General features: G+C 35.5%; 3 protein-coding genes across 3 annotated transcripts; all 3 read right to left on the bottom strand.

Moving 5' to 3' along the window:
• Positions 1 to 405: 405 nt before the first annotated feature.
• Positions 406 to 9,610, bottom strand: LOC122054681 (antifreeze protein Maxi-like). Its single transcript, XM_042616119.1, has 2 exons — positions 9,001 to 9,610; positions 406 to 527 (listed from the first exon to the last, which is right to left on the bottom strand). Exons 1-2 carry the CDS (start codon positions 9,608 to 9,610, stop codon positions 406 to 408), a joined length of 732 nt encoding a protein of 243 aa, XP_042472053.1.
• A 1,234-nt stretch (positions 9,611 to 10,844) lies between these two features.
• On the bottom strand, positions 10,845 to 11,399 carry LOC122054682 (antifreeze protein Maxi-like). The gene has a single exon (XM_042616121.1). The coding sequence runs from the start codon at positions 11,397 to 11,399 to the stop codon at positions 10,845 to 10,847; it is 555 nt and encodes a 184-aa protein (XP_042472055.1).
• Positions 11,400 to 12,592: 1,193 nt separating this feature from the next.
• On the bottom strand, positions 12,593 to 13,144 carry LOC122054683 (antifreeze protein Maxi-like). Its single transcript, XM_042616122.1, has one exon. It carries the CDS (start codon positions 13,142 to 13,144, stop codon positions 12,593 to 12,595), a length of 552 nt encoding a protein of 183 aa, XP_042472056.1.
• Between the last annotated feature and the right edge of the window lie 10,224 nt (positions 13,145 to 23,368).

The raw sequence follows: 23,368 nt of genomic DNA on the forward strand, positions 1-23,368 counted from the left end.
TAAAGAACCATTGAGCTACCTTTCTTCTGGCATTATTAATTAACTTGTTTATGAGAAGTTCACATGTCTCCTTAAACAAAGCATTTAAACTCTCTACACAATTGATGGTTAGCATTGTGTACCTTCTGCCACTAAAGTGTGCATTAGCCCATCTTTTAGGGTTAATGTTCTGAAGCCACTTATGAGCATCAGGATGTTTTTCAAGTATGGACTGCATTATGAGATCATATTGGAGTGTTGTGTTTGCTTGAGTTACTGCCCAAAACAGGCATAAACCTGACCTACTGTAGTATCTGTTACCATATTGCAAGATATGTGGTGGCAACAGAAAGCATGATGGGTGGTAGGATATACTTTCCTAACTGCTGATATAATGTCGCGATGTCTATCTGATACTATGTTCATTTACTCAGGATCAACATCAAAGAATCTCTTTGTATGATCCAAAAACCACTCCCATGCATACCCACATTCAACTTCAGCAATTCCAAAGGCTACTGGGAGGACATTATCATTAGCATCAATTGCTGTAGCCATCAACAACACACCTGGATATTTGCCTCTTAGGTGTGTGGCATCAATTCCAATCAATTTGCAAAGATAAGACCTGAATACTCTTCTACAAGCTCCAAAACCCCAAAAACATCGTTGGAACTGATTATCCCCATTCCTATGTAGTGCCACATAGGTTTCAGGATCCCTGACTTTTAACTCACGCAGATATAGTGGAAGATCTCTATATGCTTGGTCATAATCTCCAACGACTTTCTTCATTGCTTTCTCTCGAGCTATGCATGTTTTTCTGTATGATATGGTTACTCCAAACCTAGCTTTTATATCTGCTATAATCATACTTGGCTTGTATTGTTCATTAGCAAGAAATTGCTCTTCAACAAAAGAAGCTACAAAGGATGAAGAGCATGCTTGATGATCAACACTTTCCCTAATGGTGCCACATTGATGTTCCTTTATATATTTCATAACAATGAACTCTACATCCCCCCGGGCAACTACTCTCCATTTACACGGTTGATTGAAGCAGATGACTTTTACTTTATTTTTGCGAGTGACAACTGGGTTATATCTCATATTTTTAACCATGGCATGTTTCACAAGAGCATTCTTGAACTCTTGTCGAGACGGAAAACTCTGTCCAACAAAAAATTCATGCTCATCTGTTGCCTCTTCAATTGACCTTTAGAGCAATCGAGAATTTAGAATATATGGATCATCAACTAATGGGAACTCCTCCTCTAAGTCACTGTACTGCTATGGAGATATTTCATATTATTCAATCTGCATATCATCAGCTAAGAATTCTTGTACATCTGTATTACATTGCAATTCCTCTCCAATTCGGTTATAATACCCTTCCTCCTCCCTCTAAGTAGGCTCAAAGTAATCACCAAGTGTTGTACAAGGATTCAGAACATCATCTTCTTGAATACTAGCTTCTTCATTTAGATCAAATGTGAAATTACTGCTTGTGTTTCTATTTGTGTTAGATACACAACTATATTGCGAAGATGATGGAATATTTGTTCTGGATAATTCTCCTACATTAGCTCCATGTCCAATGCTAGAATTTGTATCAAGCGTATTCCATATCTCAGAGAGAATTTCTTCAGTTAGATGATCGTCCCTGATAAATCAATTACAAACTAATTTAGTAAATTTGTAATTACATAATTAGGTGTTGTTGTTAATTTATAATTTTGCTCAATACAAACCACTAGGAAGGGTTGAGCGAGGAAAACATCAATATTTTGTAAAAGCTAATTTTAACCAAAGATCACGTTGGGCCTGATATCGATGATATCAAGCCTAACATGGGCATGATATCATTGATATCAGGCTCCTATTGAAGTAGACAATTCTTGCTTTAAACTTGGACCACCACTGATAGAATGCAAGGCCTAAATAAAAAATGGTTAGCCCAACTTAACTAACAACCTTAGAAACTAACAACATTTAAATCGATTAAATATTCGATTACATCATAATGCAGGAGTTGTTGAATATTTACTCTCCACACAACCAAAATAAACGATAACAAAGATTTTTTCCATCACCCATTGCGACAATACTGTAATTTTTTTTTACCATCACTACCCTATTTTTCAGTAATAAATCTATAACATACATGACTAAATCTTTACCTGTATTCTTCTACTAATTTCCCTCTTGTTAGAAATTTGTCCTTCTCGGCTGACGTTCTTAACTGCAGTTGTCCTTTGGTCTTCTCTTGAAACTCTTACTGTAATATCGCAAAACCCTAACTCATCTCTTGTAATCCCGCCAACCACCACGAGCAGGAATGGAAAGCGCAAGAGGTTTATATTTCTTTCGTGTTTATAACACCACGCAGAGGGATGGAGGGAGAGAGACGGTGAGAGGACGTGCATCCGAACCACAAAATAATTTTCAATTCTATTTGTGGCTTGGATGCTTGGATAATGGTGATTGAAAAAGGTGTTTGCCAGGTAGCCAGAGGGGTAATCTGGGAATTAAATTTCTAAATCCGCGCCTTTTGGTATTACCATAACTACTATACGCCTTTTGGTAAATACAATATCTAAGGCACGTCTTTTGGTAAATTACCGTTGTATTTCTTGGTTGGAGTTCCATCTAATTGTTTTATATCAATTTTTCTCACTAAGTATGAGTTATTTCAAAGTGCTTATTTTTCACTTAAGTGGCATTATTCTATTTCTATAGTTCCGTCTCATTTTAGTTTCCTTAATATCTCAATATTCACATTTTATCATGAGTTATAATCAGAGTCAGACCTATGGGCTGTTAAGGTGGGGCCAGTGCACAGGGCTCATCTCATAGCCCTTTTTTTTTATAATATATATATATATATATATAAAGTAAAAAATTAATAAAATATATTAAAAAATTAAAAGATGTAATTAAAAATTTTAAGATATTTTAAATTTTTTTATAAAGACGCCCCAAAAAAAAGAGAAAAATCTACGTTAGAGTAGGTTAGAGTAGATGAGTTTTTTTCCCATTGCCGAGTCTAGTTATACTTATAAGGGACCTAGGAATTGCCTATGTGCTATACAGAAAGGGTTCTTTTTCAAAGCTTGACGAAACTTGGGATTGGTAGTGAGAGTTGAGGAAGGGAACTTGGGACTGATAGTGAGAGTTGAGGAAGGGAACAAATGAGACTAATGGCAATGAAGGGTGAAGGATAGTGTGATGCAGAGATCCCGCCATAAGGATAGAGGTCATGCATGAAGCTTCCGGTAGTACTGTCGTGCTCTTGCGAATGGAGGAGTCTGACTAAAGAGGTTAGCTCCTCATGGGACCTCAAAGGCGCTAAGTGAGAGTACTAATGATTCATCTTTCGCTGCGGTGAATGGGATATCAAGAAGAGGATTCAGAGTAGGGATTTCTAGATCTAGACTAGAGTAGACCTTTCCATCAAGGTATATGAAAGTGAGGTAGCCCCTGAATTTAGCTTATCGGAAAAGTATCTAATAATTAAGAACCTATTATACGATCTACTCTTTCATCTCTGAGCCAACATCAGAAAACATAGCTAGAGCGAGAACTTGAGCATTTCCTTAAGTGCAGTGTGGAGGATCTTTGATTCTTCCATTCTGTGAGGCAGTGTTGTAAAAGGCGGTAGGTGGTGGTGGGGCGGTTAGTGACCGCCTACCGTCTCGGCCGCCTAGGTTATGGCTAGGCGGTTGAATTTTTTTACGTTCCTACAATATAAAAAGTTTCTTACATGATCATTTTTTTATGATGTTTCTGCATAAATAAGTTCCTACAATATAATATAATTTATATAAGATACAAATAAATATATAAATGCAACTAACAAGATAATTAATAAAAATTCATCACCATATTAATAATAAAAAGTAATATCACTACTTATATCAAAAGTTTAAGTTTAAAATTTAAAGTTTCAATTCAACATGGCAACAAGTCAACAAGGACTAGACTAAACATAACTAAATAAATCATCTACACATGCATCATTAACTACATCCATAATTCTCTCATCATTAGACTCAAAATCAACATCTTCATTTTCCACCTCAGATGTATCTAAATTGGAGCCAAAAGGAAAATAAATATCTATTAGTTTCATCTAGTCTCTAAAACCCATTAGTCTCTAAATAGTGGTTACCGTTCTTATGCCATCAAATTTATAAATTTAAATATTCCCCCATCTTTGAAAAAATTTCTTTGATGCTGGTAGATTTGTTAGATGTTCTAGTGTTGCTAAAGAATAAGCTCTTCAATTTCTTTTGAGAAATGTGGTTCACTTGGTTTTGTTTTGATAGGGACTTTAAGGTAGTATTCTTTTCATAAATTCCTGGTTATGGTGATGAACTACATTTTCATTACTGAGTTTTTTTTTTTGCAAACTTCTAATTGTTGTCTAGTCCTTTATGCCATTTTTTTACGCTTCAATCAGTTTTCCATTTAGTTTTGCTTGCAATGATTTCTTTTATGTGGTGGTTGTTTGCTTGGCGTTCTCCATACAAAATCATTTCTTCTATGGAATTTTTCTATACACTTATTACTTGATATTATTATGGAAGGAACAATACGAGGTTACATATTACATAGTTGGTTAGAGACATTTCTGCCAAACTGAAGCTAGCGAGTGAAACAAATCTGCACACTGAAACAAATTTGATGGTTAAAATTATAAAAATTCATTTATTGTAATTTAGGCCGGGTGTATTTGAGTATGAATTTGTAAACAAGATCAAGATTTATTGTTATCTTAGAGTTCAATAAGAGTTATACTTCTCATCACTATGAGAAAACTGATGTATAACAAAGTTTATTTATGTAATTATAATGTTTGCAAAATCTTGTAGTATAATTTTATTTGATTTGTGCCGGAAATCAGATAATTTTGATCTTGAATATATGCTTTTTTTAAATACGTTTTTCTTATCTGTTTTTTTTTTCAACTGGGTTACGTCTATTTTTTTTCCCATAGGCATTTGCCCCCAATTAGATTGGGAGATTGAATCCATCATAGAAATATGAATTTAATTAGTTGATTTATCAGTGAACAAGTACAAGTCAAGTTGAATTGAGTCTTGTGTTATTTTATTTTATTTTTTTAAGTTGGCACCATATATATATATACACAAAATTTGAGAAGTCCAGATTAGATCTATTGAAATTTTTGTCTATACTTATGTATTTACATGAACATTTGGTAATGCTTTTATTTCTATAATACTTGGCCACAACTATAAGGAAATGAAAGTTATATATTAAAATAATATAAAATATATTAGGATTATAGGGCTATAGTAAACCTTTTTATCAAAGGGATCAAACTTATTATTATCAAAATAATTTGGCATTTGGTAATGCTTTTATTTCTATAATACTTAGTCACAACTATAAGGAAATGAAAGGTAATGAAAGCTATATTAAAATAATATAAAATATATTAGGATTATAGGGCTATAGTAGACCTTCTTGATCAAATGGATCAAACTTATTATTATCAAAATAATTTGACATTTGGTAATGCTTATATTTCTATAATACTTAGTCACAACTATAAGAAAATGAAAGGCAATGAAAGCTATATTAAAATAATATAAAATATATTAGGATTATAGGGCTATAGTATACCTTCTTGATCAAATGGATCAAACTTATTATTATCAAAACAATTTGAACTGTTTCAAAGATCCAACATGTATTTTGTTGCATTTGGCTTAAGAGAAATTCATCTATTAATTTTTTAAACTTGGGACTTGATCTTTAAATGCCTAGAAAAATAGAAATTAAATCAAGTCGAATTTAAAATAAATAGAAATGATGGTTAAGTTTATATTTGATTTTAGAGCTAAGTTTGGCTCGTTTAAATGTATTGAGATTATTAAGTTTTCAATTAATTTGTTTCATCATTTGTAATTTTTATATTTTAAAATTATTTAATTGATTATTGAGTTTAATAATATAAATTTATTTATTTATTTTAAAATTTTCCTTTTGTTCATGAATATTATTTAAAAACTCTATTTATGAATATTATTTACGAATTCTATTTATAAATATTATTTACGAACTATGTTCATGACCATTATCAAGTTGAATACATTTTTATTTAAGTTTGTTTATTTAATTTAATAAGTTATTTAATTTGATATCTTATATGTATTGAATGAACATAAATAAATTTTTATCAGGTTGAATGTTAAGTTTGTTCATATATATTTGATTCATTTGTACCACTAAGTAAGAAATCTTACTGGTAGAATGAGAAAGTACAAGAGAAAATGAAGGAAAAAATGAATAACTTATAAATGATTATATATTTGTAAGAACAAAGAAAACTTAAAAACTATACAATAGTCAATAAAGAAGTTAATAAAGTAGTGAATGAAGCAAAGAATGAAATTTTTGAATGATTATATAAAAAATTAGATACAAAAGAAGAGGAAAAAGATATTTATAAAATAGTAAAGTGAGAAGAAAAAAATAAGAGATCTTATCCAAATAAAATATATTAAAGATAAATGTAATAGGTACAATAAACGATAGAGAAATAAAAGAGTGATGGGAGAAATATTTTCATCAACTTTTTAATAAAGGTTTAGGTGACCAACTTAACTTAGGTAATTTAAGTAGGTCAAATGAACATAGAAATTTAAATTTTTAGAATTCAAATTCTAGAAGTAGCACCAGCTTTAAATGTGATGCACAATGAAAAGTCGTTGGACCAACTGATATTCCGATAGAGGTATGGAAGTGCCTAGGGAAACAAAGTATTGAATGACTTATAAAATTATTTAACATAATATTAAAAACAAAAAAAAAGTTTGATCAATGGAGAATAAGTACTCTAGATCCCTTATATAAGAATAAGGGAGACATACAAAATTATACAAACTATAGGAGTATTAAACTAATGAGTCATATTATGAAACTTTGGGAAAAAGTAATAAAAAAGATTAAGGAAAGAAACTACAGTGACCGAAAATCAATTTAGATTCATACTTGGAAGGTCGATAATAGAAGCTATATATGTTCTTAGACAATTAATTGAAAAATATCAGGAGTAAAAATAAAATCTACACATGATATTTATTAACTTAGAAAAAGCTTATGATAGAGTTTCAAGAGAAATTATATGGAGAATTCTAGAAAAGAGAAACGTTAATATAACATATATTGAACTAATTAAGGATATGTACGAGGATGTAACAACTAGAGTAAAGACTTCAGGTGAAATAACTGAAGCATTTTCAATAAAGATAGGGTTACATCAAGAATCAACTCCGAGTTCTTATTTTTTTTATACTAATTATGGATAAACTCACTACAAACATTCAAACTACAATACCGTAGTGCATGTTGTTTGTAGATGATATTATTTTGATAGATGAAACACGTGAAAGAGTCAATGCTAAACTAGAATCTTGACGGAAAACACTAGAAGGGAAAAATTTTAAGCTTAGTAGAATAAAAATAGAATAAAAATAGAATATATATGAAATTTAAATTTAGCAATATTAGACATACTGACACAATTGTTAAGATAGGAAATGACGAGTTGTTCGGAACCAAGAACTTTAGATATTTAGGATCATTTTTGTAAAATGATAAAGGGATTGAGAAAGATGTCTTTTATAGAATACAGACAGGATGATTGAAATGGAGGAGAACATCAAATTTTATATGACCATAAAGTATCTCTAAAACTTAAAAGAAAATTTTATAAAATCACAGTTAGACCTGCTTGTTATATGAAGCTGAATGTTGAACTATGACTCGAGCACATGAGTAGAAGATGAGAGTTCTAGAAATGAGGATGTTAAGGTGGATATGTGGACATACTAGAATAGACAAAAAAAAAAAAATGAGAGCATTATAGAGAAAGTCGAATTTGCATCTATTGAGAAAAAATTCTAAGAGACACGTATGAACATGTACTTAGACAACCAATTAATAGTTTAGTTAGGTGATGTGAAATTATGACAAACATGCATATCAAACTAGGAAGATGAAAACCAAAAAAGACTTAGTTAATAATAATAAAATAAGATAAAATTTATTTAAATATAGATGATGATATAGTAGAAGATAGAGCTTAATGACATAAAATGATCCATATAGCCAACCCCACATTGTGGGATAAGATTTGATTGTTATCATTGTATATTTGATTCATTTATTATAGTAAAAGAAAATAAATCACGGGATCAACTTATAGCCGACCGTTAAATTAGTTAGACGGTGGAAGAGATTTTTTTTTTTTAATATTTGATTCATTTATATAGTTCTATAAATAACAGGAAATATTAGAGGGATTACTATATTGATTTTGAAAGATAATATTATATTTTAAAAAATATTTTAAATTAAATATGCATGTAAATAATATAAAGATAGGGATAGAATAATACCTAGAGAAAGTTTTCAATTTTTTTGATTCGGTTTTTTTTTATGTTTCGGCCAGTTTCGTTTTAAGTTTTTTAAAATTCGATTATTCGGTTCAGTTTACAGTTTTGACTTCCAAAAAATCGAGTAAACCGAACCGACCGTATTATACTTAAAATATGATTTTTATGAATATTGGGTCATACAAATGGATTGTGCCTCTAATCATTTGTATTATAATAGCACAATTAAATTATATATTTATATATTTACTTATTGATACTGGATAACAAAATTTTAGTATTACTTTAAATTCATAATTATTTTAATAAATTGATATTTTTTCTTTGTCTCTAAACTAATATTTGTAGTCGCACAAAATTAATTTAATTCATTATATAAACAGTATATAACCGACCGTATAAATCAGACCGTATTACAATAAAAACCGGACCGAACCATAATAATGTGGTTTGGTTTTGTATCAAAGATTTTCTAAACCGAAACCGAAAAAATCAACCCGTAATAGAGTAAAATCGGATCAAATTGGCTGATTCCCACCCCTATTCGTATATATTTATATATAAAATAAATTTTATTAAGTAAAATTTTTACCTTGCCAGTACTGAACTTTGAATTGTGCCTCGATGTTGTGCTCCAACGTGGGTGTGATGCGTGCTGCTACCGCAGTCGTCGCCTCAGCCGCCGCAGTCGCCGCCTCAGCCGCCGCAGTCGTCTCAGTCGCCGCAGCAGTCGCCGCTTCAGCCGCCGCAGTCGCTGCCTTAGACGCCGTAGTCGTCTCAGTCGCCGCTTCAGCCGCCGTAGTCGCCGCCTTAGCCGCCGGAGTCGTCGCTTCAGCCACCGTAGTCGCTGCCTCAGTCGCCGCTACCATTGCCGCTGATACAGCCGCAACTTGTCTATTCGCCGCCGCCGTCGCAGCCACAGTGGCAGCTTCTCTATCAGCCGCCGCTGCCGCTGTTGCTTCTCTCATCGCCCCTGCAGCCATCGCCGCCGCCGCATCTGTTGCCCCAGCCACCATCGCATTTATTCCAGCCACGTTTCTCTCAGTCTCGGCGTTTCTCTCGATCTCAGACGTTGCCGTCGTCGTAACAACCACTCTCTGTGCGACGCTTCTCTCCGCCTTTGTCTCAACATCTCTTCCATCTTCCGCCGTCGGAGCCATCATCATTGCAAGTATTCCGATCATCATTGGTAATATCACCATTCGTCTAGGTTAATCGGTCTGTAGGTGGAAGAAAATAAATCAAGGGATCAACTTATAGCCGACCGTTAAATTAGTTAGACGGTGGAAGAGATTTTTTTTTTTGAATGTTTGATTCATTTATATAGTTCTATAAATAACGGGAAATATTAGAGGGATTATTATATTGATTTTGAAAGATAATATTATATTTTAAAAAATAATTTAAATTAAATATGCATGTAAATAATATAAAGATAGGGATAGAATAATACCTGGAGCAAGCATAAGACTTTGAGAGTTCATTTCTTATTTAAGACTGGATAATTATAATCAATAAAAATTATTAGCTTTCACATTAATGAAATACAAAATTAATATTTATAAAAATTATTAACTTAAACTTACTGACCGCATCCAATGCATCCACTCAAATACTATCAGAATGGTTGTTGCTAATGTTCCGAGTAGTGCTCCTATTGACCTATCCCACTGCCGCTTATCACCCTGAGCCCCAGAGTATGTGCACACCATACTCGCAATCAGTATTATAAAAACTACACATATTACAATAGAATAGACACCTGCAAACAAAGAATATAAAATAATTACAATATATTCGTATATAGGGTGGGCATAATTCGGTTAAAACCGGAAAAACAGGTCGAATCGAAAATTTTCAGTTTTTTTGATTCGTTTTTTTCGATGTTTCGGTCGGTTTCGGTTTAAGTTTTTTAAAATTCGATTATTCGGTTCAGTTTACTGTTTTGACTCCTAAAAAATCGAGTAAACCGAACCGACCGTATTATACTTAAAATATGATTTTTATGAATATTGGGTCATACAAATGGATTGAGCCTCTAATCATTTGTATTATAATAGCACAATCAAATTATATATTTATATATTTACTTATTGTTACCGGATAACAAAATTTTATTATTACTTTAAATTCATAATTATTTTAATAAATTGATACTTTTTCTTTGTCTCTAAACTAATATTTGTAGTCGCACAAAATCAATTTAATTCATTATATAAACTGTATATAACTGACCGTATAAAACGGACCGTATTACAATAAAGACCGGACCGAATCGTAATAATATGATTTGGTTTTGGATCAAAGATTTTCTAAGCCGAAATCGAAAAAATCAAACCGTAATAGAGTAAAATCGGATCAAATCGGCCGATGCCCACCCCTATTCGTATATATTTATATATAAAATAAATTTTATTAAGTAAAATTTTTACCTTGCTAGTACTGAACTTCGACTTGTGCCTCGACGTTGTGCTCCAACGTGGGCATGATGCGTGCTGCCGCCGCAGTCACTGCCTCAGCCGCCACAGTCGCCGCCTCAACCGCCGCAGCAGTCGCTGCTTCAGCCGCCGCAATTGTCGCCTTAGACGACGTAGTCATCTCAGTCGCCGCTTCAGCCGCCGCACTCGCCGCCTTGGCCGCCGCACTCGCCGCCTCAGCCGCCGCTGCTGTGGCCGCAACTTGTCTATCCGCCGTCGCCGTCGCAACCACAGTGGCAGCTTCTCTATCAGCCGCCGCTGCCGCTGTTGCTTCTCTCACCGCCCCTGCGGCCATCGCCGCCGTCGCAACTGCTACCGCAGCCACCATCACGTTTCTTCCAGCCACATTTTTCTCGGTCTCGGCGTTTCTCTCAGTCTCAGAGGCTGCCGTCGTCGTAACAACCACTCTCTGTGCGACGCTTCTCTCCGCCTTTGTCTCAACATCTCTTCCATCTTCCGCCGCCGGAGCCATCATCATTGCAAGTATTCCGATCATCATTGGTAATATCACCATTCGTCTAGGTTAATCGGTCTGTAGGTGGAAGAAAATAAATCAAGGGATCAACTTATAGCCGACCGTTAAATTAGTTAGACGGTGGAAGAGATTTTTTTTTTTGAATGTTTGATTCATTTATATAGTTCTATAAATAACGGGAAATATTAGAGGGATTATTATATTGATTTTGAAAGATAATATTATATTTTAAAAATATTTTAAATTAAATATGCATGTAAATAATATAAAGACAGGGATAGAATAATACTGGAGCCAGCATAAGACTTTGATAGTTCATTTCTGGTTTAAGACTGGATAACTATAATAATCAATAAAAATTATTAGCTTTCACATTAATGCAATAAAAAATTAATATTTATAAAAATTATTAACTTAAACTTACCGACCACATCCAATGCATCCACTCAAACACTATCAAATGATTGTTGCTAATGTTCCGAGTAGTGCGCCTATTGACCCATACCACTGCCACTTATCATCCTGAGCCCAAGAGTATGTCCACACCATACTCGCAATCAGTATTATAAAAACTACAGTTAAATTTCGTATATAAGGGTGGGCATAATTCAGTTAAAACCGAAAAAATCGACCGAATCGAAAAATTTCAATTTTTTTGGTTCGATTTTTTCGATGTTTCGGCCAGTTTCGGTTTAAGTTTTTTAAAATTCGATTATTCGGCTCAGTTTATAATTTTGACTCCTAAAAAACCGAGTAAACCGAACCGACCGTATTATACTTAAAATATGATTTTTTATGAATATTGGGTCATACAAATACATTGAGCCTCTAATCATTTGTATTATAATAGCACAATCAAATTATATATTTATATATTTACTTATTGTTACTGGATAACAAAATTTTAGTATTACTTTAAATTTATAATTATTTTAATAAATTGATACTTTTTCTTTGTCTCTAAACTAATATTTGTAGTTGCACAAAATCAATTTAATTGATTATATAAACCGTATATAACCGACCGTATAAACTGGATCGTATTACAATAAAAATCGGGCCGAACCATAATAATATGGTTTGATTTTGGATCAGAGATTTTCTAAACCGAAACCGAAAAAATCAAACCATAATAGAGTAAAACCGGACCAAACCGGCCGATGCCCACCCCTATTTGTATATATTTATATATAAAATAAATTTTATTAAGTAAAATTTTTACCTTGCCAGTACTAAACTTCGACTTGTGCCTCGACGCTGTGCTCCAGCGTGGGCGTGATGCGTGCAGCTGCCGCAGTCGCCGCCTCAGCCGCCGCAGTCGCCACCTTAGATGTCGTAGTCGTCTCAATCGTCGTAGTAGTCGCCGCTTCAGACGTCGCAGTCGCCGTAATCGTCTCAGTCTCCGCCTTAGCTGTCTCTTCAGCCACCGCAGTCCCCGCCTCAGTCGTCGTCGCCGCCGCTGCCATTGCCGCTGCTGCGGCCGCAGTTTGTCTATCCGCCGCCGCCGTCGCAGCCACAGTGGCAGCTTCTCTATCAGCCGCCGCCGCCGCTGTTGCTTCTCTCACCGCCCCTGCGGCCATCGTCGTCGCCGCAGCTACTGCCACAACCACCATTGCGTTTCTTCTAGCCACGTTTCTCTCGGTCTTGGCATTTTTCTCGGTCTCAGACGCCGTCGTCGTCGTAACAACCACTCTCTGTGCAACGCTTCCCTCCGCCTTTGTCTCAACATCTCTCTCATCTTTCGCCGCCTTAGCCATCATCATTGCAACTATTCCGATCATCATCGGTATTATCACTATTCGTCTAGATTAATCGGTCCGTAGGTGGTTGGGTTGAGGTAAATTGTTGGCTTCTGTCTCTGTTGGATGATATAGTGTAGGAACTTTCGAGCCGCAAAAATCGCTTTTTGCGTTGAGGAAACCCCGAAGTTCTTAGCCACTGGATCCGTGCGAAAACAAAAATTTCATGTACATAGTTTTCTACTCTAGATCTACTTTAGATCTATATGATAAGGAGTATACCTTTGAAGCGAAGCCCTTCGCAAATCCCGCTCATCCAAGGTCCTTCGGATCTCAAGTGTGTTCAAGTTACACACCTCTAGTAGTATCCACACGAACAAAAAGTGATTCTCAAACCACTCTAGATGGAGAAAAGAGCACCACAAGTGTGCTAGCACTTCCAAGGGCTCTCGGATGGGATTGGAAGAAGAAAGGAGAAAAGAAGAAGAGAGAATAAATCTCATACACTTCTCTAAAGTCCTCTATGTGACTTTCACTTACCCTTTCTTCTTTGAATTAAACTCACTCACCTTCACCTTTCTTGCTTGGAACTCTCGGCCAAGAGAAGATGGGGAACAAGAAAGAGCTAAGGAGGAAGAAGACATTCATCACACCCAAATCAATGCCAATGAATCTCTTATTCATTTTTGGCCGACCACACATGGAATGCCAAGGGTCTTTGGCTCTTGGCATTTCATGCCTCTTGCTCTCCCTAGATGATGTGGAGATGATGTGTTAAGGATGTATTGGTTAGTCATGCCATGTAGAATGAGTCAACCTTCATCAAGTGACATTTGGTCAAGTCAAACTTGATGTTTCAACTTCCCATTTGGTCAAGTCAAAATTGACCACTTCTCTTCCTTGTTGAGTTAAATCCAACCTTTGATTCAAGTCAATTTCAATTTAATGAATCTTAATTCATTAATATAAATTGACTCAATGAATCAATTTTAAATTAAACTCATTCAACAATTGAATCTAAATGAGTCTAACTCAATAAGTCTAATTTGAATTAATCCTAATCCAATCTTTGGTGCATCACATAAACCTAATCCAATTGGTTCATCATCTGAACCTAATCTCCATCCACTTGTTCTTTGTGTGTGACACAATAGGTTCTTGAAACGTTGGCAATGTTTCTAATCCTATTTAGAAACATAAGTAATGAGCGACATCTAGCAATACATCATTGCTACCCAAGTTACAAGAATGTTGAGATCCAACATAACCTTTGTGACTACTAATTGTGACTCTCACAATATGTGACAATGTCCTTCTATCCTTGACATCTAGATCGATCAATTGAGGCATAGACTGTGTCATCCTCTAATCAATCTATATCTTGAACTCCAAGTAGACTCACTCCAATCAAATGAGCTCAATATTTCATATTGACTCATTTGGGCATGACCATACACTTAGTGGGCTCAGTCTATCAAGAATCATGATGTCACTCCCGTCATATAAGAGGGATAGATCCCATCTACTGTTGGTTGTTATTCAGAAAACCTAATGGTTCCACTGTACAAAAATTTTGTACAAAGGTTTGAACCTTTTCCTAGCTACCATGTGTTCTTTTAAATTAAGCTTGGATCGCCTGCGGAACTTAACACGTTTGATCCAAAATTTAATCTATTTGTTCTTTTAGGTTTTGACTTGGATCTCCTGCGGAACGTAACACGTTCGATCCAAATCACCTAGGTTATTAATTCCATTAAATATTAATTTCCAAAATTTGTTTCTAATACTGATGTGGCACATGGCCTTCTTGGATATGGGAGCAACCACCACCGACTAGACAAAACCTTTTAAGGAAAACTAATATTTAATTTCCTAAAATAACTTTAGGTTAACCGAAAAGAACAATCAAATCACAAAAAAAAGAAAAAACAAAGAACACAACATCGAAAACAAATTCGAAATACTAGAATCGCATGCCTCTTGTATTTGGTATTATTTCCTAAAATAACTAGTATGATGCGGAAAGGAAAAATACTAGTTATACCTTTTAGAAAGATCTCTTGATCTTCTACCGTATTCCTCTTCTAACCTCGGACGTTGTGTGGGAAACGATCTTCCAAGATGAGGACCACCTAGCACCTTCTTCTTCTTCCTTCAAGTTTCGGCCAAGCACCAAAATCCAAGGATGAAGAACTTTTTCCACCAACTAAGCTCCAAGGGATGCAAGCTTTCTCTCCTTCTTCTTCTTCTTCTCCAAGTAGTATCCGGCCACCACAAGAGCTCCAAGCAAAGAAGGGTTTCGGCCACCACAAAGAGGAAGAGAGGGAGAGAGGATGGCCGGCCACAACACCAAGGAAAAGAGGGAGAGAATAATAGAGGTTGTGTCTCATGAAGGTACCCCAACCCCCTCTTTTATATTCCTTAGCTTTGGTAACTAAGGAAATTTAATTACAATAAAATTTCCTTAATTTTCCTTGACAACAATTAATTAAGAAAAATTAAATAAAATTTCTTAATCAATTAATCATGACCGGCCACCTTAATAAGAGCAAACAAAGTAATTTCAATCAACAATTAAAATTCCTTATTTGTCTTTGGAAATTAAAAAAAAATAAAATTTCCCTTTAAAATGCCTTCATGGTTTATAAAAAGAAATCTCTATAATTTTAATTTTTCTACATGTGAATAATTTACAAGGAGAAAAAATAAAATATCTTTCCTATCTACAAATAAGGAAAGAGATCTAATCTCTTTTCTTAATTTTTTGTAGAAGAGATATTTTAATTTTAATTCTCTCCAATAAATTATATCTTCCACATAAGAAAATTTTAAAATTAAAATTCTTTTTAATTTAATGGGGGTCGGCCACCTAAGCTTGGGTTCAAGCTAGGGCCGGCCACCCATGAATCAAGACTTGGCCGGCCCTAGCTTGATCCACAAGCTAGCTTGGCCGACCCCCTTATCATGGGTATGAAGGTGGGTATAGTACTCTATAAATAAGAGGCTACGATAGGGACCGAGAGGAGGAATTGGTTTTGGTCTCCCGATAAAATTAAGCATCCCGTGTTCGCCCCGAACACACAACTTAATTTTATCAATAATAATTCATTTCACTAGAGAACTATTATTGAACTACCGTACCAATCCCAAATTACATTTTTGGGCTCCTTCTTATTATGAGTGTGTTAGTCTCTCTGTGTTTAAGATGTCAAATGTCCACTAATTAAGTGAGTTATTGACAACTCATTTAATTAATATCTTCACCCAAGAATAGTACCACCCAACCTTATCGTCATGTCGGACTAAGTCCACTTGCAGGGTTTAACATGACAATCTTTATGAGCTCATCTTGGGGACATTATCAACCTAGATTACTAGGACACAGTTTCCTTCTATAATCAACAACACACGCTATAAGTGATATAATTTCTCAACTTATCGGGCTTATTGATTCATCGAACTAAATCTCATCCAATGATAAATTAAAGAAGTAAATATCAAATATATGTGCTTGTTATTATATTAGGATTAAGAGCACACACTTCCATAATAACTGAGGTATTTGTTCCTTTATAAAGTCAGTATAAAAGAAACGACCTCTAATGGTCCTACTCAATACACTCTAAGTGTACTAGTATAATTATATAGTCAAGATAAACTAATTCCTAATTACACTACGACCTTCCAATGGTTTGTTCCTTTCCATTTTGGTCGTGAGCTACTGTTTATAATTTATAAGGTATTGATAACATCATCTTCTGTATGTGGCACCACATACTATGTTATCTACAATATAAATTATTTGAACAACTACAACTAAATGTAGACAATTTGACCAAATGTGATTCTTTATTCAGAATAAATGTTTACAAAAGCTTAGGCTTTCAGTATACACTCTAACAATCTCCTACTTATACTAATGACTAAGCTGCCATATCTTCTGCCATACATCTGATTCCCATTCCCTCCACATGCCGATCAAAAGCTTTTGCGGGAAGGGCCTTAGTGAAAGGATCTGCCAGGTTATCTGCTGATGCAATCTTGGCGATGACAACTTCTCCTCGCTTCACGATATCTTGTATCAGGTGGTACTTGCTCTCTATATGTTTACTTGCCTTATGGGCTCGTGGTTCCTTCGAGTTTGCAATTGCACCGCTATTATCACAATAAATTGTGATGATTTTGGGCAAACCAGGAATCACATCTAAGTCCATTAGAAAGTTCCTGAGCCATACTGCTTCTTTAGCCGCCTCAGAGGCTGCTACATACTCTGCTTTCATGGTTGAGTCCAAAACGCATTTCTGCTTAACACTCCTCCACGCAATGGCTCTACCTCCTAAAGTAAACACATAGCCTGATGTAGACTTACTGTTGTCCCTATCTGATTGGAAATCTGAATCCGTGTAACCCATAGGGAGCAAATCGTCTGCTTGGTAAACTAGCATATAATCTCTAGTCCTTCTCAGGTACTTTAATATATGCTTTACTATAGTCCAATGTCCTTGTCCAGGGTTACTCTGATATCTGTTAACCATGCCCACGGCAAAACAGATATCAGGTCTCGTACATAGCATTGCATACATTAGCCTTCCTACAGCCGAAGCATAAGGAACTGCTTTCATGTCCTCTATCTCCTTTGATGTCTTCGGAGACATATCTTTAGATAGAGCTACTCCATGCCTAAAAGGTAAGAAACCTTTCTTGGAATCCTGTATGCTAAAACGAGCAATGATTGTATCTATATATGAAGCCTGGGACAGACACAACATTTTTTTCTTGCGATCCCTTATAACTTTGATCCCTAGAATGTGTGCACAATCTCCTAAGTCCTTCATATCAAATTGTTTGGACAACCATACCCTTACGTCTGATAATACCTTGACATTGTTGCCAATTAACAAAATATCATCTACGTATAGTACAAGAAATACCACCACGTTTCCGTTACACTTCTTGTCTACACAAGACTCATCCGGACACTGAATAAATCCATATGACTGGATTACTTCATTAAACCGGATGTTCCAAGACCTTAAAGCTTGGTTCAGTCCATAAATGGACCGATTGAGCTTGCACACTAGATGCTCTTTGCCTTTTTCAATAAACCCTTCTGGTTGCTTCATATGGATGTTCTCTTCAAGACTTCCATTAAGGAAAGCTGTCTTGACATCCATTTGCCAAATCTCATAATCCATATGAGCAGCAATGGATAAGAGTATCCGGATAGACTTAAGCATGGCTACCGGTGAAAAAGGCTCCTCATAATCGATTCCCTCTTTCTGAGTGTACCCTTTCGCAACAAGCCTAGCTTTGAAGGTTTCTACCTTCCCGTCTGTCCCTCTTTTCCTTTTATAGATCTACTTGCATCCAACGGCTTTTACACCATCAGGTGGTTCTACAAGCTCCCAGACCTTATTAGAGTACATAGACTCTATTTCATAATTCATTGCCTTTTGCCAAGATGCTGCATCTATATCTTGGAGTGCTTCATCATATGTTCGGGGATCAGGTTCATGTTTACCCGGGATCAAGTCCGAAGACTCTCCCAAAAACATGAATCTATCGGGCTGCCTAACAACCCTCCCACTACGACGAGGCACAGTCTGTGGTTGTGTATCATGTGTGACACGTGTTGCAGTCTCTTGTGGTACTTCATCTTGTACTATTGGTACTAAGGTAGACGTGTCCTCTCTAAGTTCTTCTAAAACAACTTTGCTACTGGGCTTGTGATCCATTATATAATCTTCTTCTAAAAACTGGGCATTGGTGCTAACAATGACCTTATGATCTTTAGGACTATAAAATAAACCACCTTTCGTTCCTCTGGGATATCCCACAAACACACGAACTTCTGTACGAGATTCTAACTTATCAGCATCTAGTTTCAGTACATGTACTGGACTACCCCAAATCCGAATATGTCTTAGACTGGGCTTTCGCCCATTCCATAATTCTATGGGAGTAGAAGAAACTAATTTAGAAGGTACTAAGTTCAGAATGTACACTGCTGTTTCCAGAGCGTATCCCCAAAACGAATTTGGTAATTCTGAATAACTCATCATCGATCTAACCATCTCCATAAGAGTCCTATTCCTTCGTTCTGCCACACCATTCTTTTGAGGTGTACCAGGTGCGGACAGTTGGGATTGAATCCCGGCCTCTGATAAGTAATTCCTAAACTCTCCTAAGAGGTATTCGCCACCACGCTCAGACCGTAGTGTCTTGATACTTTTACCTAGTCGTTTCTCCACATCAGCCTTGTATTCTTTGAACTTATCAAAGCACTCGGACTTGCGGCGCATTAGGTAAATGTATCCGTATCTTGAATAATCGTCTATAAAAGAGACAAAATATTCAAAACCTCCTCTTGCCTGGACAGACATAGGACCACACAAATCAGAATGAACCAATTCTAACACTTCTTTGGCTCTATACCCCTTGGCCTTAAAATGCCTCTTGGTCATTTTACCTTCCAAGCAAGATTCACAAGTTGGAAAATTTTCCAACTCTAATGAACCCAAAAGTCCATCGGCCATAAGCCTTTGAATCCTACTTAAGTTAATATGACCAACCTTAGATGCCAAAGATATGCTTGGTTCATTTCCGAAGGTTCTTTTCTTTTATTTGAGTTAGAAGATGAGTTATAAATTTCCATGTTTTGCTTTGTGGAAGAAATTGGATTTAAAGTATACAAATTGCCAACTAATGCACCAGAACAGATAATCACTTTATTTCTCTTAATAACTACATCGTTACTAAAGGAAATTGAATATCCATCTAAAAATACTTTAGAAACTGAAATTAAATTCTTTCTAAAACTGGGTACATAAAGACAATTTCTTAAAACCAAATTTCTATTTCTATTAAAAGATAAGTAGACGTCTCCCACTGCAACAGCCGCTACCTTAGTAGCATTGCCCATGTAGACGGTAATCTCTCCTTCAGTTAGTCGTCGGGTTTCCTGGAACCCCTGCAAGGAATTGCAGACATGATCAGTGGCTCCCGTATCTACACACCAGGTGCTGGTAGATAACACCGCTAAACATGTTTCAACAACTAGAGCATGAGATATACCTTTGTTGTTCTGATTCCTACGAGGACAGTCCGTCTTCCAATGCCCTGACTGCTTGCAGATGAAGCACTTGCCCTTCGACTTCTTCATTCCAGCTTTAGGTCCTGTACTCTGAGATTTATTCACTTTCTTTGCTGAACCAACTTGTTTCTTCTTCTTCTTTCCTTTCGGTTTAGAAGTAGAACCATTTTCAACATAGTGAATATGAGAATTGTGACGAAACAAACTTTCTGCTACCTGTAGTTCTGTCAGTAGTTCCGCCAATGAATATACCCTTTTGTTCATATTGCAATTCAGGCGGAATTGCTCAAAACTTCTAGGTAGCGTTTGGAGGATCATATCGATCTGGGTTTCCCCATCAATTTCTCCTCCAAGGATCTAAATTTCGTTCAGATAAACCATCATCTTTAGGATATAATCTCTCACAGGAGTACCCTCTTGCATGGTGGCTGTCATTATCTTTCTCATGGCTTCTTGTCTAGAAGCTCGATCCTGATGACCAAAGAGTTCCTTGAGATTGTTCATAATATCATAAGCTGTTGGTAAATCTTGATGCTGATGTTGCAACACATTTGACATTGAAGCCAAAATGTAACACCGCGCCATCTCATCCGCCTTTATCCATTTCTTATGATATTCAATCTCCTCTTGGGTAGATTCACCAGTGGGTACATCAGGACAAGGTTCAGTCAGTACAAACTTATAGCTTTCAGCAGTAAGAACAATGTCCAGGTTCCTTTTCCAATCTATGTAGTTAGGACCAGTAAGTCTATTCTGTTGTAGTATGATGGATAGTGGGTTGAAAGTCATCATAAGAATCACAAATAACTTTTGGTCAGAACTCTAAATTTAGAATAATATTGATTCCTCAAACAATACTATTTTAAATTAACCAATACCTCAAAACACCGCGAATATTGTATGCCACGATAGTGTCGACGTATACAAATTCAACATTTGTAAAAGGAAGGTTAAACCCATTAATTTTATTATCTTGTCAACCTATCTTTTTGACAAATAAAATTAATAGTTGGTATCCTTTGGTCACATAAATAATAGCAGTGACTCCGATGGGGAGGATACTATTAGTCGTGCCTAAGTGTACACCATTACTTGACACTAAGTCCATTAATAAGATTGTGCCCCTTCCGATGGGGAAGATCGCACGCTCTTAATTAACTTCCTATAGTCATCTAAAATGGAAGTTTGTTCTAGTGATCCACAAACAAGCTCATCCGATATGGAGGAAGACACTCAGAGCCAACGCGCAAGCTTGTTTGCATCACTTACAAACCAATAATGGAGACCGTGGAATTTATTTAAAATCCCTCTCCCACTTAGTTATTTATAAATGAGGAATTTTAACTATGCTAGCCTACTAAACATGTATACTAACATGCACACACAGCACAATATAAAAGCAATAAATAGAAAATATAATTTTCAACTATTATGGCTTTTATCTATGGTTGTCCTCTGTGTGTTATCATCCCAAGCTGCTGTCATATTTGGCCACCGCCACCGGGTCTAGTTGTCGCATCCATCTTGCTTCTTGTTCCGCTGCGCCTCTGGTCCTTAAAAGGTTCCACGCCTTACAAGATTTGATCCACGACATAAATAGAATTTTATATTTTTCGATCCTATATTCCTCGAAGGAATGTACATGTAAACTAGATCGAACATAAAATAAACATTTACATCCATCGATCCTAAATTCCATAAAAGAAATGTACATGTAACTAGATCAAAAATAAAATCCTAATAAAAACTAAATACAGCTCCTGTTATATTTTATAATACAATCATGCACACACATATAATTGCCCTTAACATGTCCAAGGGTCCAATCACACACATAAAAAACTATAAGCCATAATAGTTGGATCCTGCATCCATAAAGTTAGCATATCCTACTATTAACCTGCCTAAATTATGTATGACATGTGCATAATTAAACTAATACCAAATACACAGAGGCAAAATCCTAGCTCTGATACCAATTGTTTGTTGCTATTCGGAAAATCTAATGGTTCCACTGTACAAAAATTTTGTACAAAGGTCTGAATATTTTCCTAGCTACCATGTGTTCTTTTAAATTAAACTTGGATCGCCTGCAGAACTTAACACGTTTGATCCAAAATTTAATCTATTTGTTCTTTTAGGTTTTGACTTGGATCTCCCGCGGAACTTAACACGTTCGATCCAAATCACCTAGGTTATTAATTCCATTAAATATTAATTTCCAAAATTAGTTTCCAGTACTGACGTGGTGAGGCACATGACCTTCTTGGATATGGGAGCAACCACCACCGATTAGACAAAACCTTTTAAGGAAAACAAATATTTAATTTCCTAAAATAACTTTAGGTTAACCGAAAAGAACAATCAAATCACAAGGAAAAGAAAAAACAAAGAACACAACATCGAAAATAAATTCGAAATACTAGAATCGCATGCCTCTTGTATTTGGTATTATTTCATAAAATAACTAGTATGATGCGGAAAGGAAAAATACTAGTTATACCTTTTAGAAAGACCTCTTGATCTTCTACCGTATTCCTCTTCTAACCTCGGACGTTGTGTGGGAAACGATCTTCCAAGATGAGGACCACCTAGCACCTTCTTCTTCTTCCTTCAAGTTTCGGCCAAGCACCAAAATCCAAGGATGAAGAACTTTTTCCACCAACTAAGCTCCAAGGGATGCAAGCTTTCTCTCCTTCTTCTTCTTCTTCTCCAAGTAGTATCCGGCCACCACAAGAGCTCCAAGCAAAGAAGGGTTTCGGCCACCACAAAGAGGAAGAGAGGGAGAGAGGATGGCCGGCCACAACACCAAGGAAAAGAGGGAGAGAATAATAGAGGTTGTGTCTCATGAAGGCATCCCAACCTCCTCTTTTATATTCCTTAGCTTTGGTAAATAAGGAAATTTAATTACAATAAAATTTCCTTAATTTTCCTTGACAACAATTAATTAAGAAAAATTAAATAAAATTTCTTAATCAATTAATCATGACCGGCCACCTTAATAAGAGCAAACAAAGTAATTTCAATCAACAATTAAAATTCCTTATTTGTCTTTGAAAATTTTAAAAAATAAAATTTCCCTTTAAAATCCCTTCATGGTTGATAAAAAGAAATTTCTATAATTTTAATTTGTCTACATGTGAATAATTTACAAAGAGAAAAAATAAAATATCTTT

Source organism: Zingiber officinale, chromosome 3B, assembly GCF_018446385.1.
Source record: "Zingiber officinale cultivar Zhangliang chromosome 3B, Zo_v1.1, whole genome shotgun sequence".
NCBI lineage: Eukaryota > Viridiplantae > Streptophyta > Magnoliopsida > Zingiberales > Zingiberaceae > Zingiber > Zingiber officinale.

Bases quoted from the DNA above. Each gene is read 5' to 3' on its own strand.
- LOC122054683 (XM_042616122.1), bottom strand. From the start codon at position 13,144: ATGATGATCGGAATAGTTGCAATGATGATGGCTAAGGCGGCGAAAGAT.
- LOC122054682 (XM_042616121.1), bottom strand. From the start codon at position 11,399: ATGGTGATATTACCAATGATGATCGGAATACTTGCAATGATGATGGCT.
- LOC122054681 (XM_042616119.1), bottom strand. From the start codon at position 9,610: ATGGTGATATTACCAATGATGATCGGAATACTTGCAATGATGATGGCT. The intron at 528-9,000 runs GTAAAAATTTTA...TGATGGCTACAG, and splicing joins CAAAGTTCAGTACTGGCAAG to CAATTGATGCTAATGATAAT.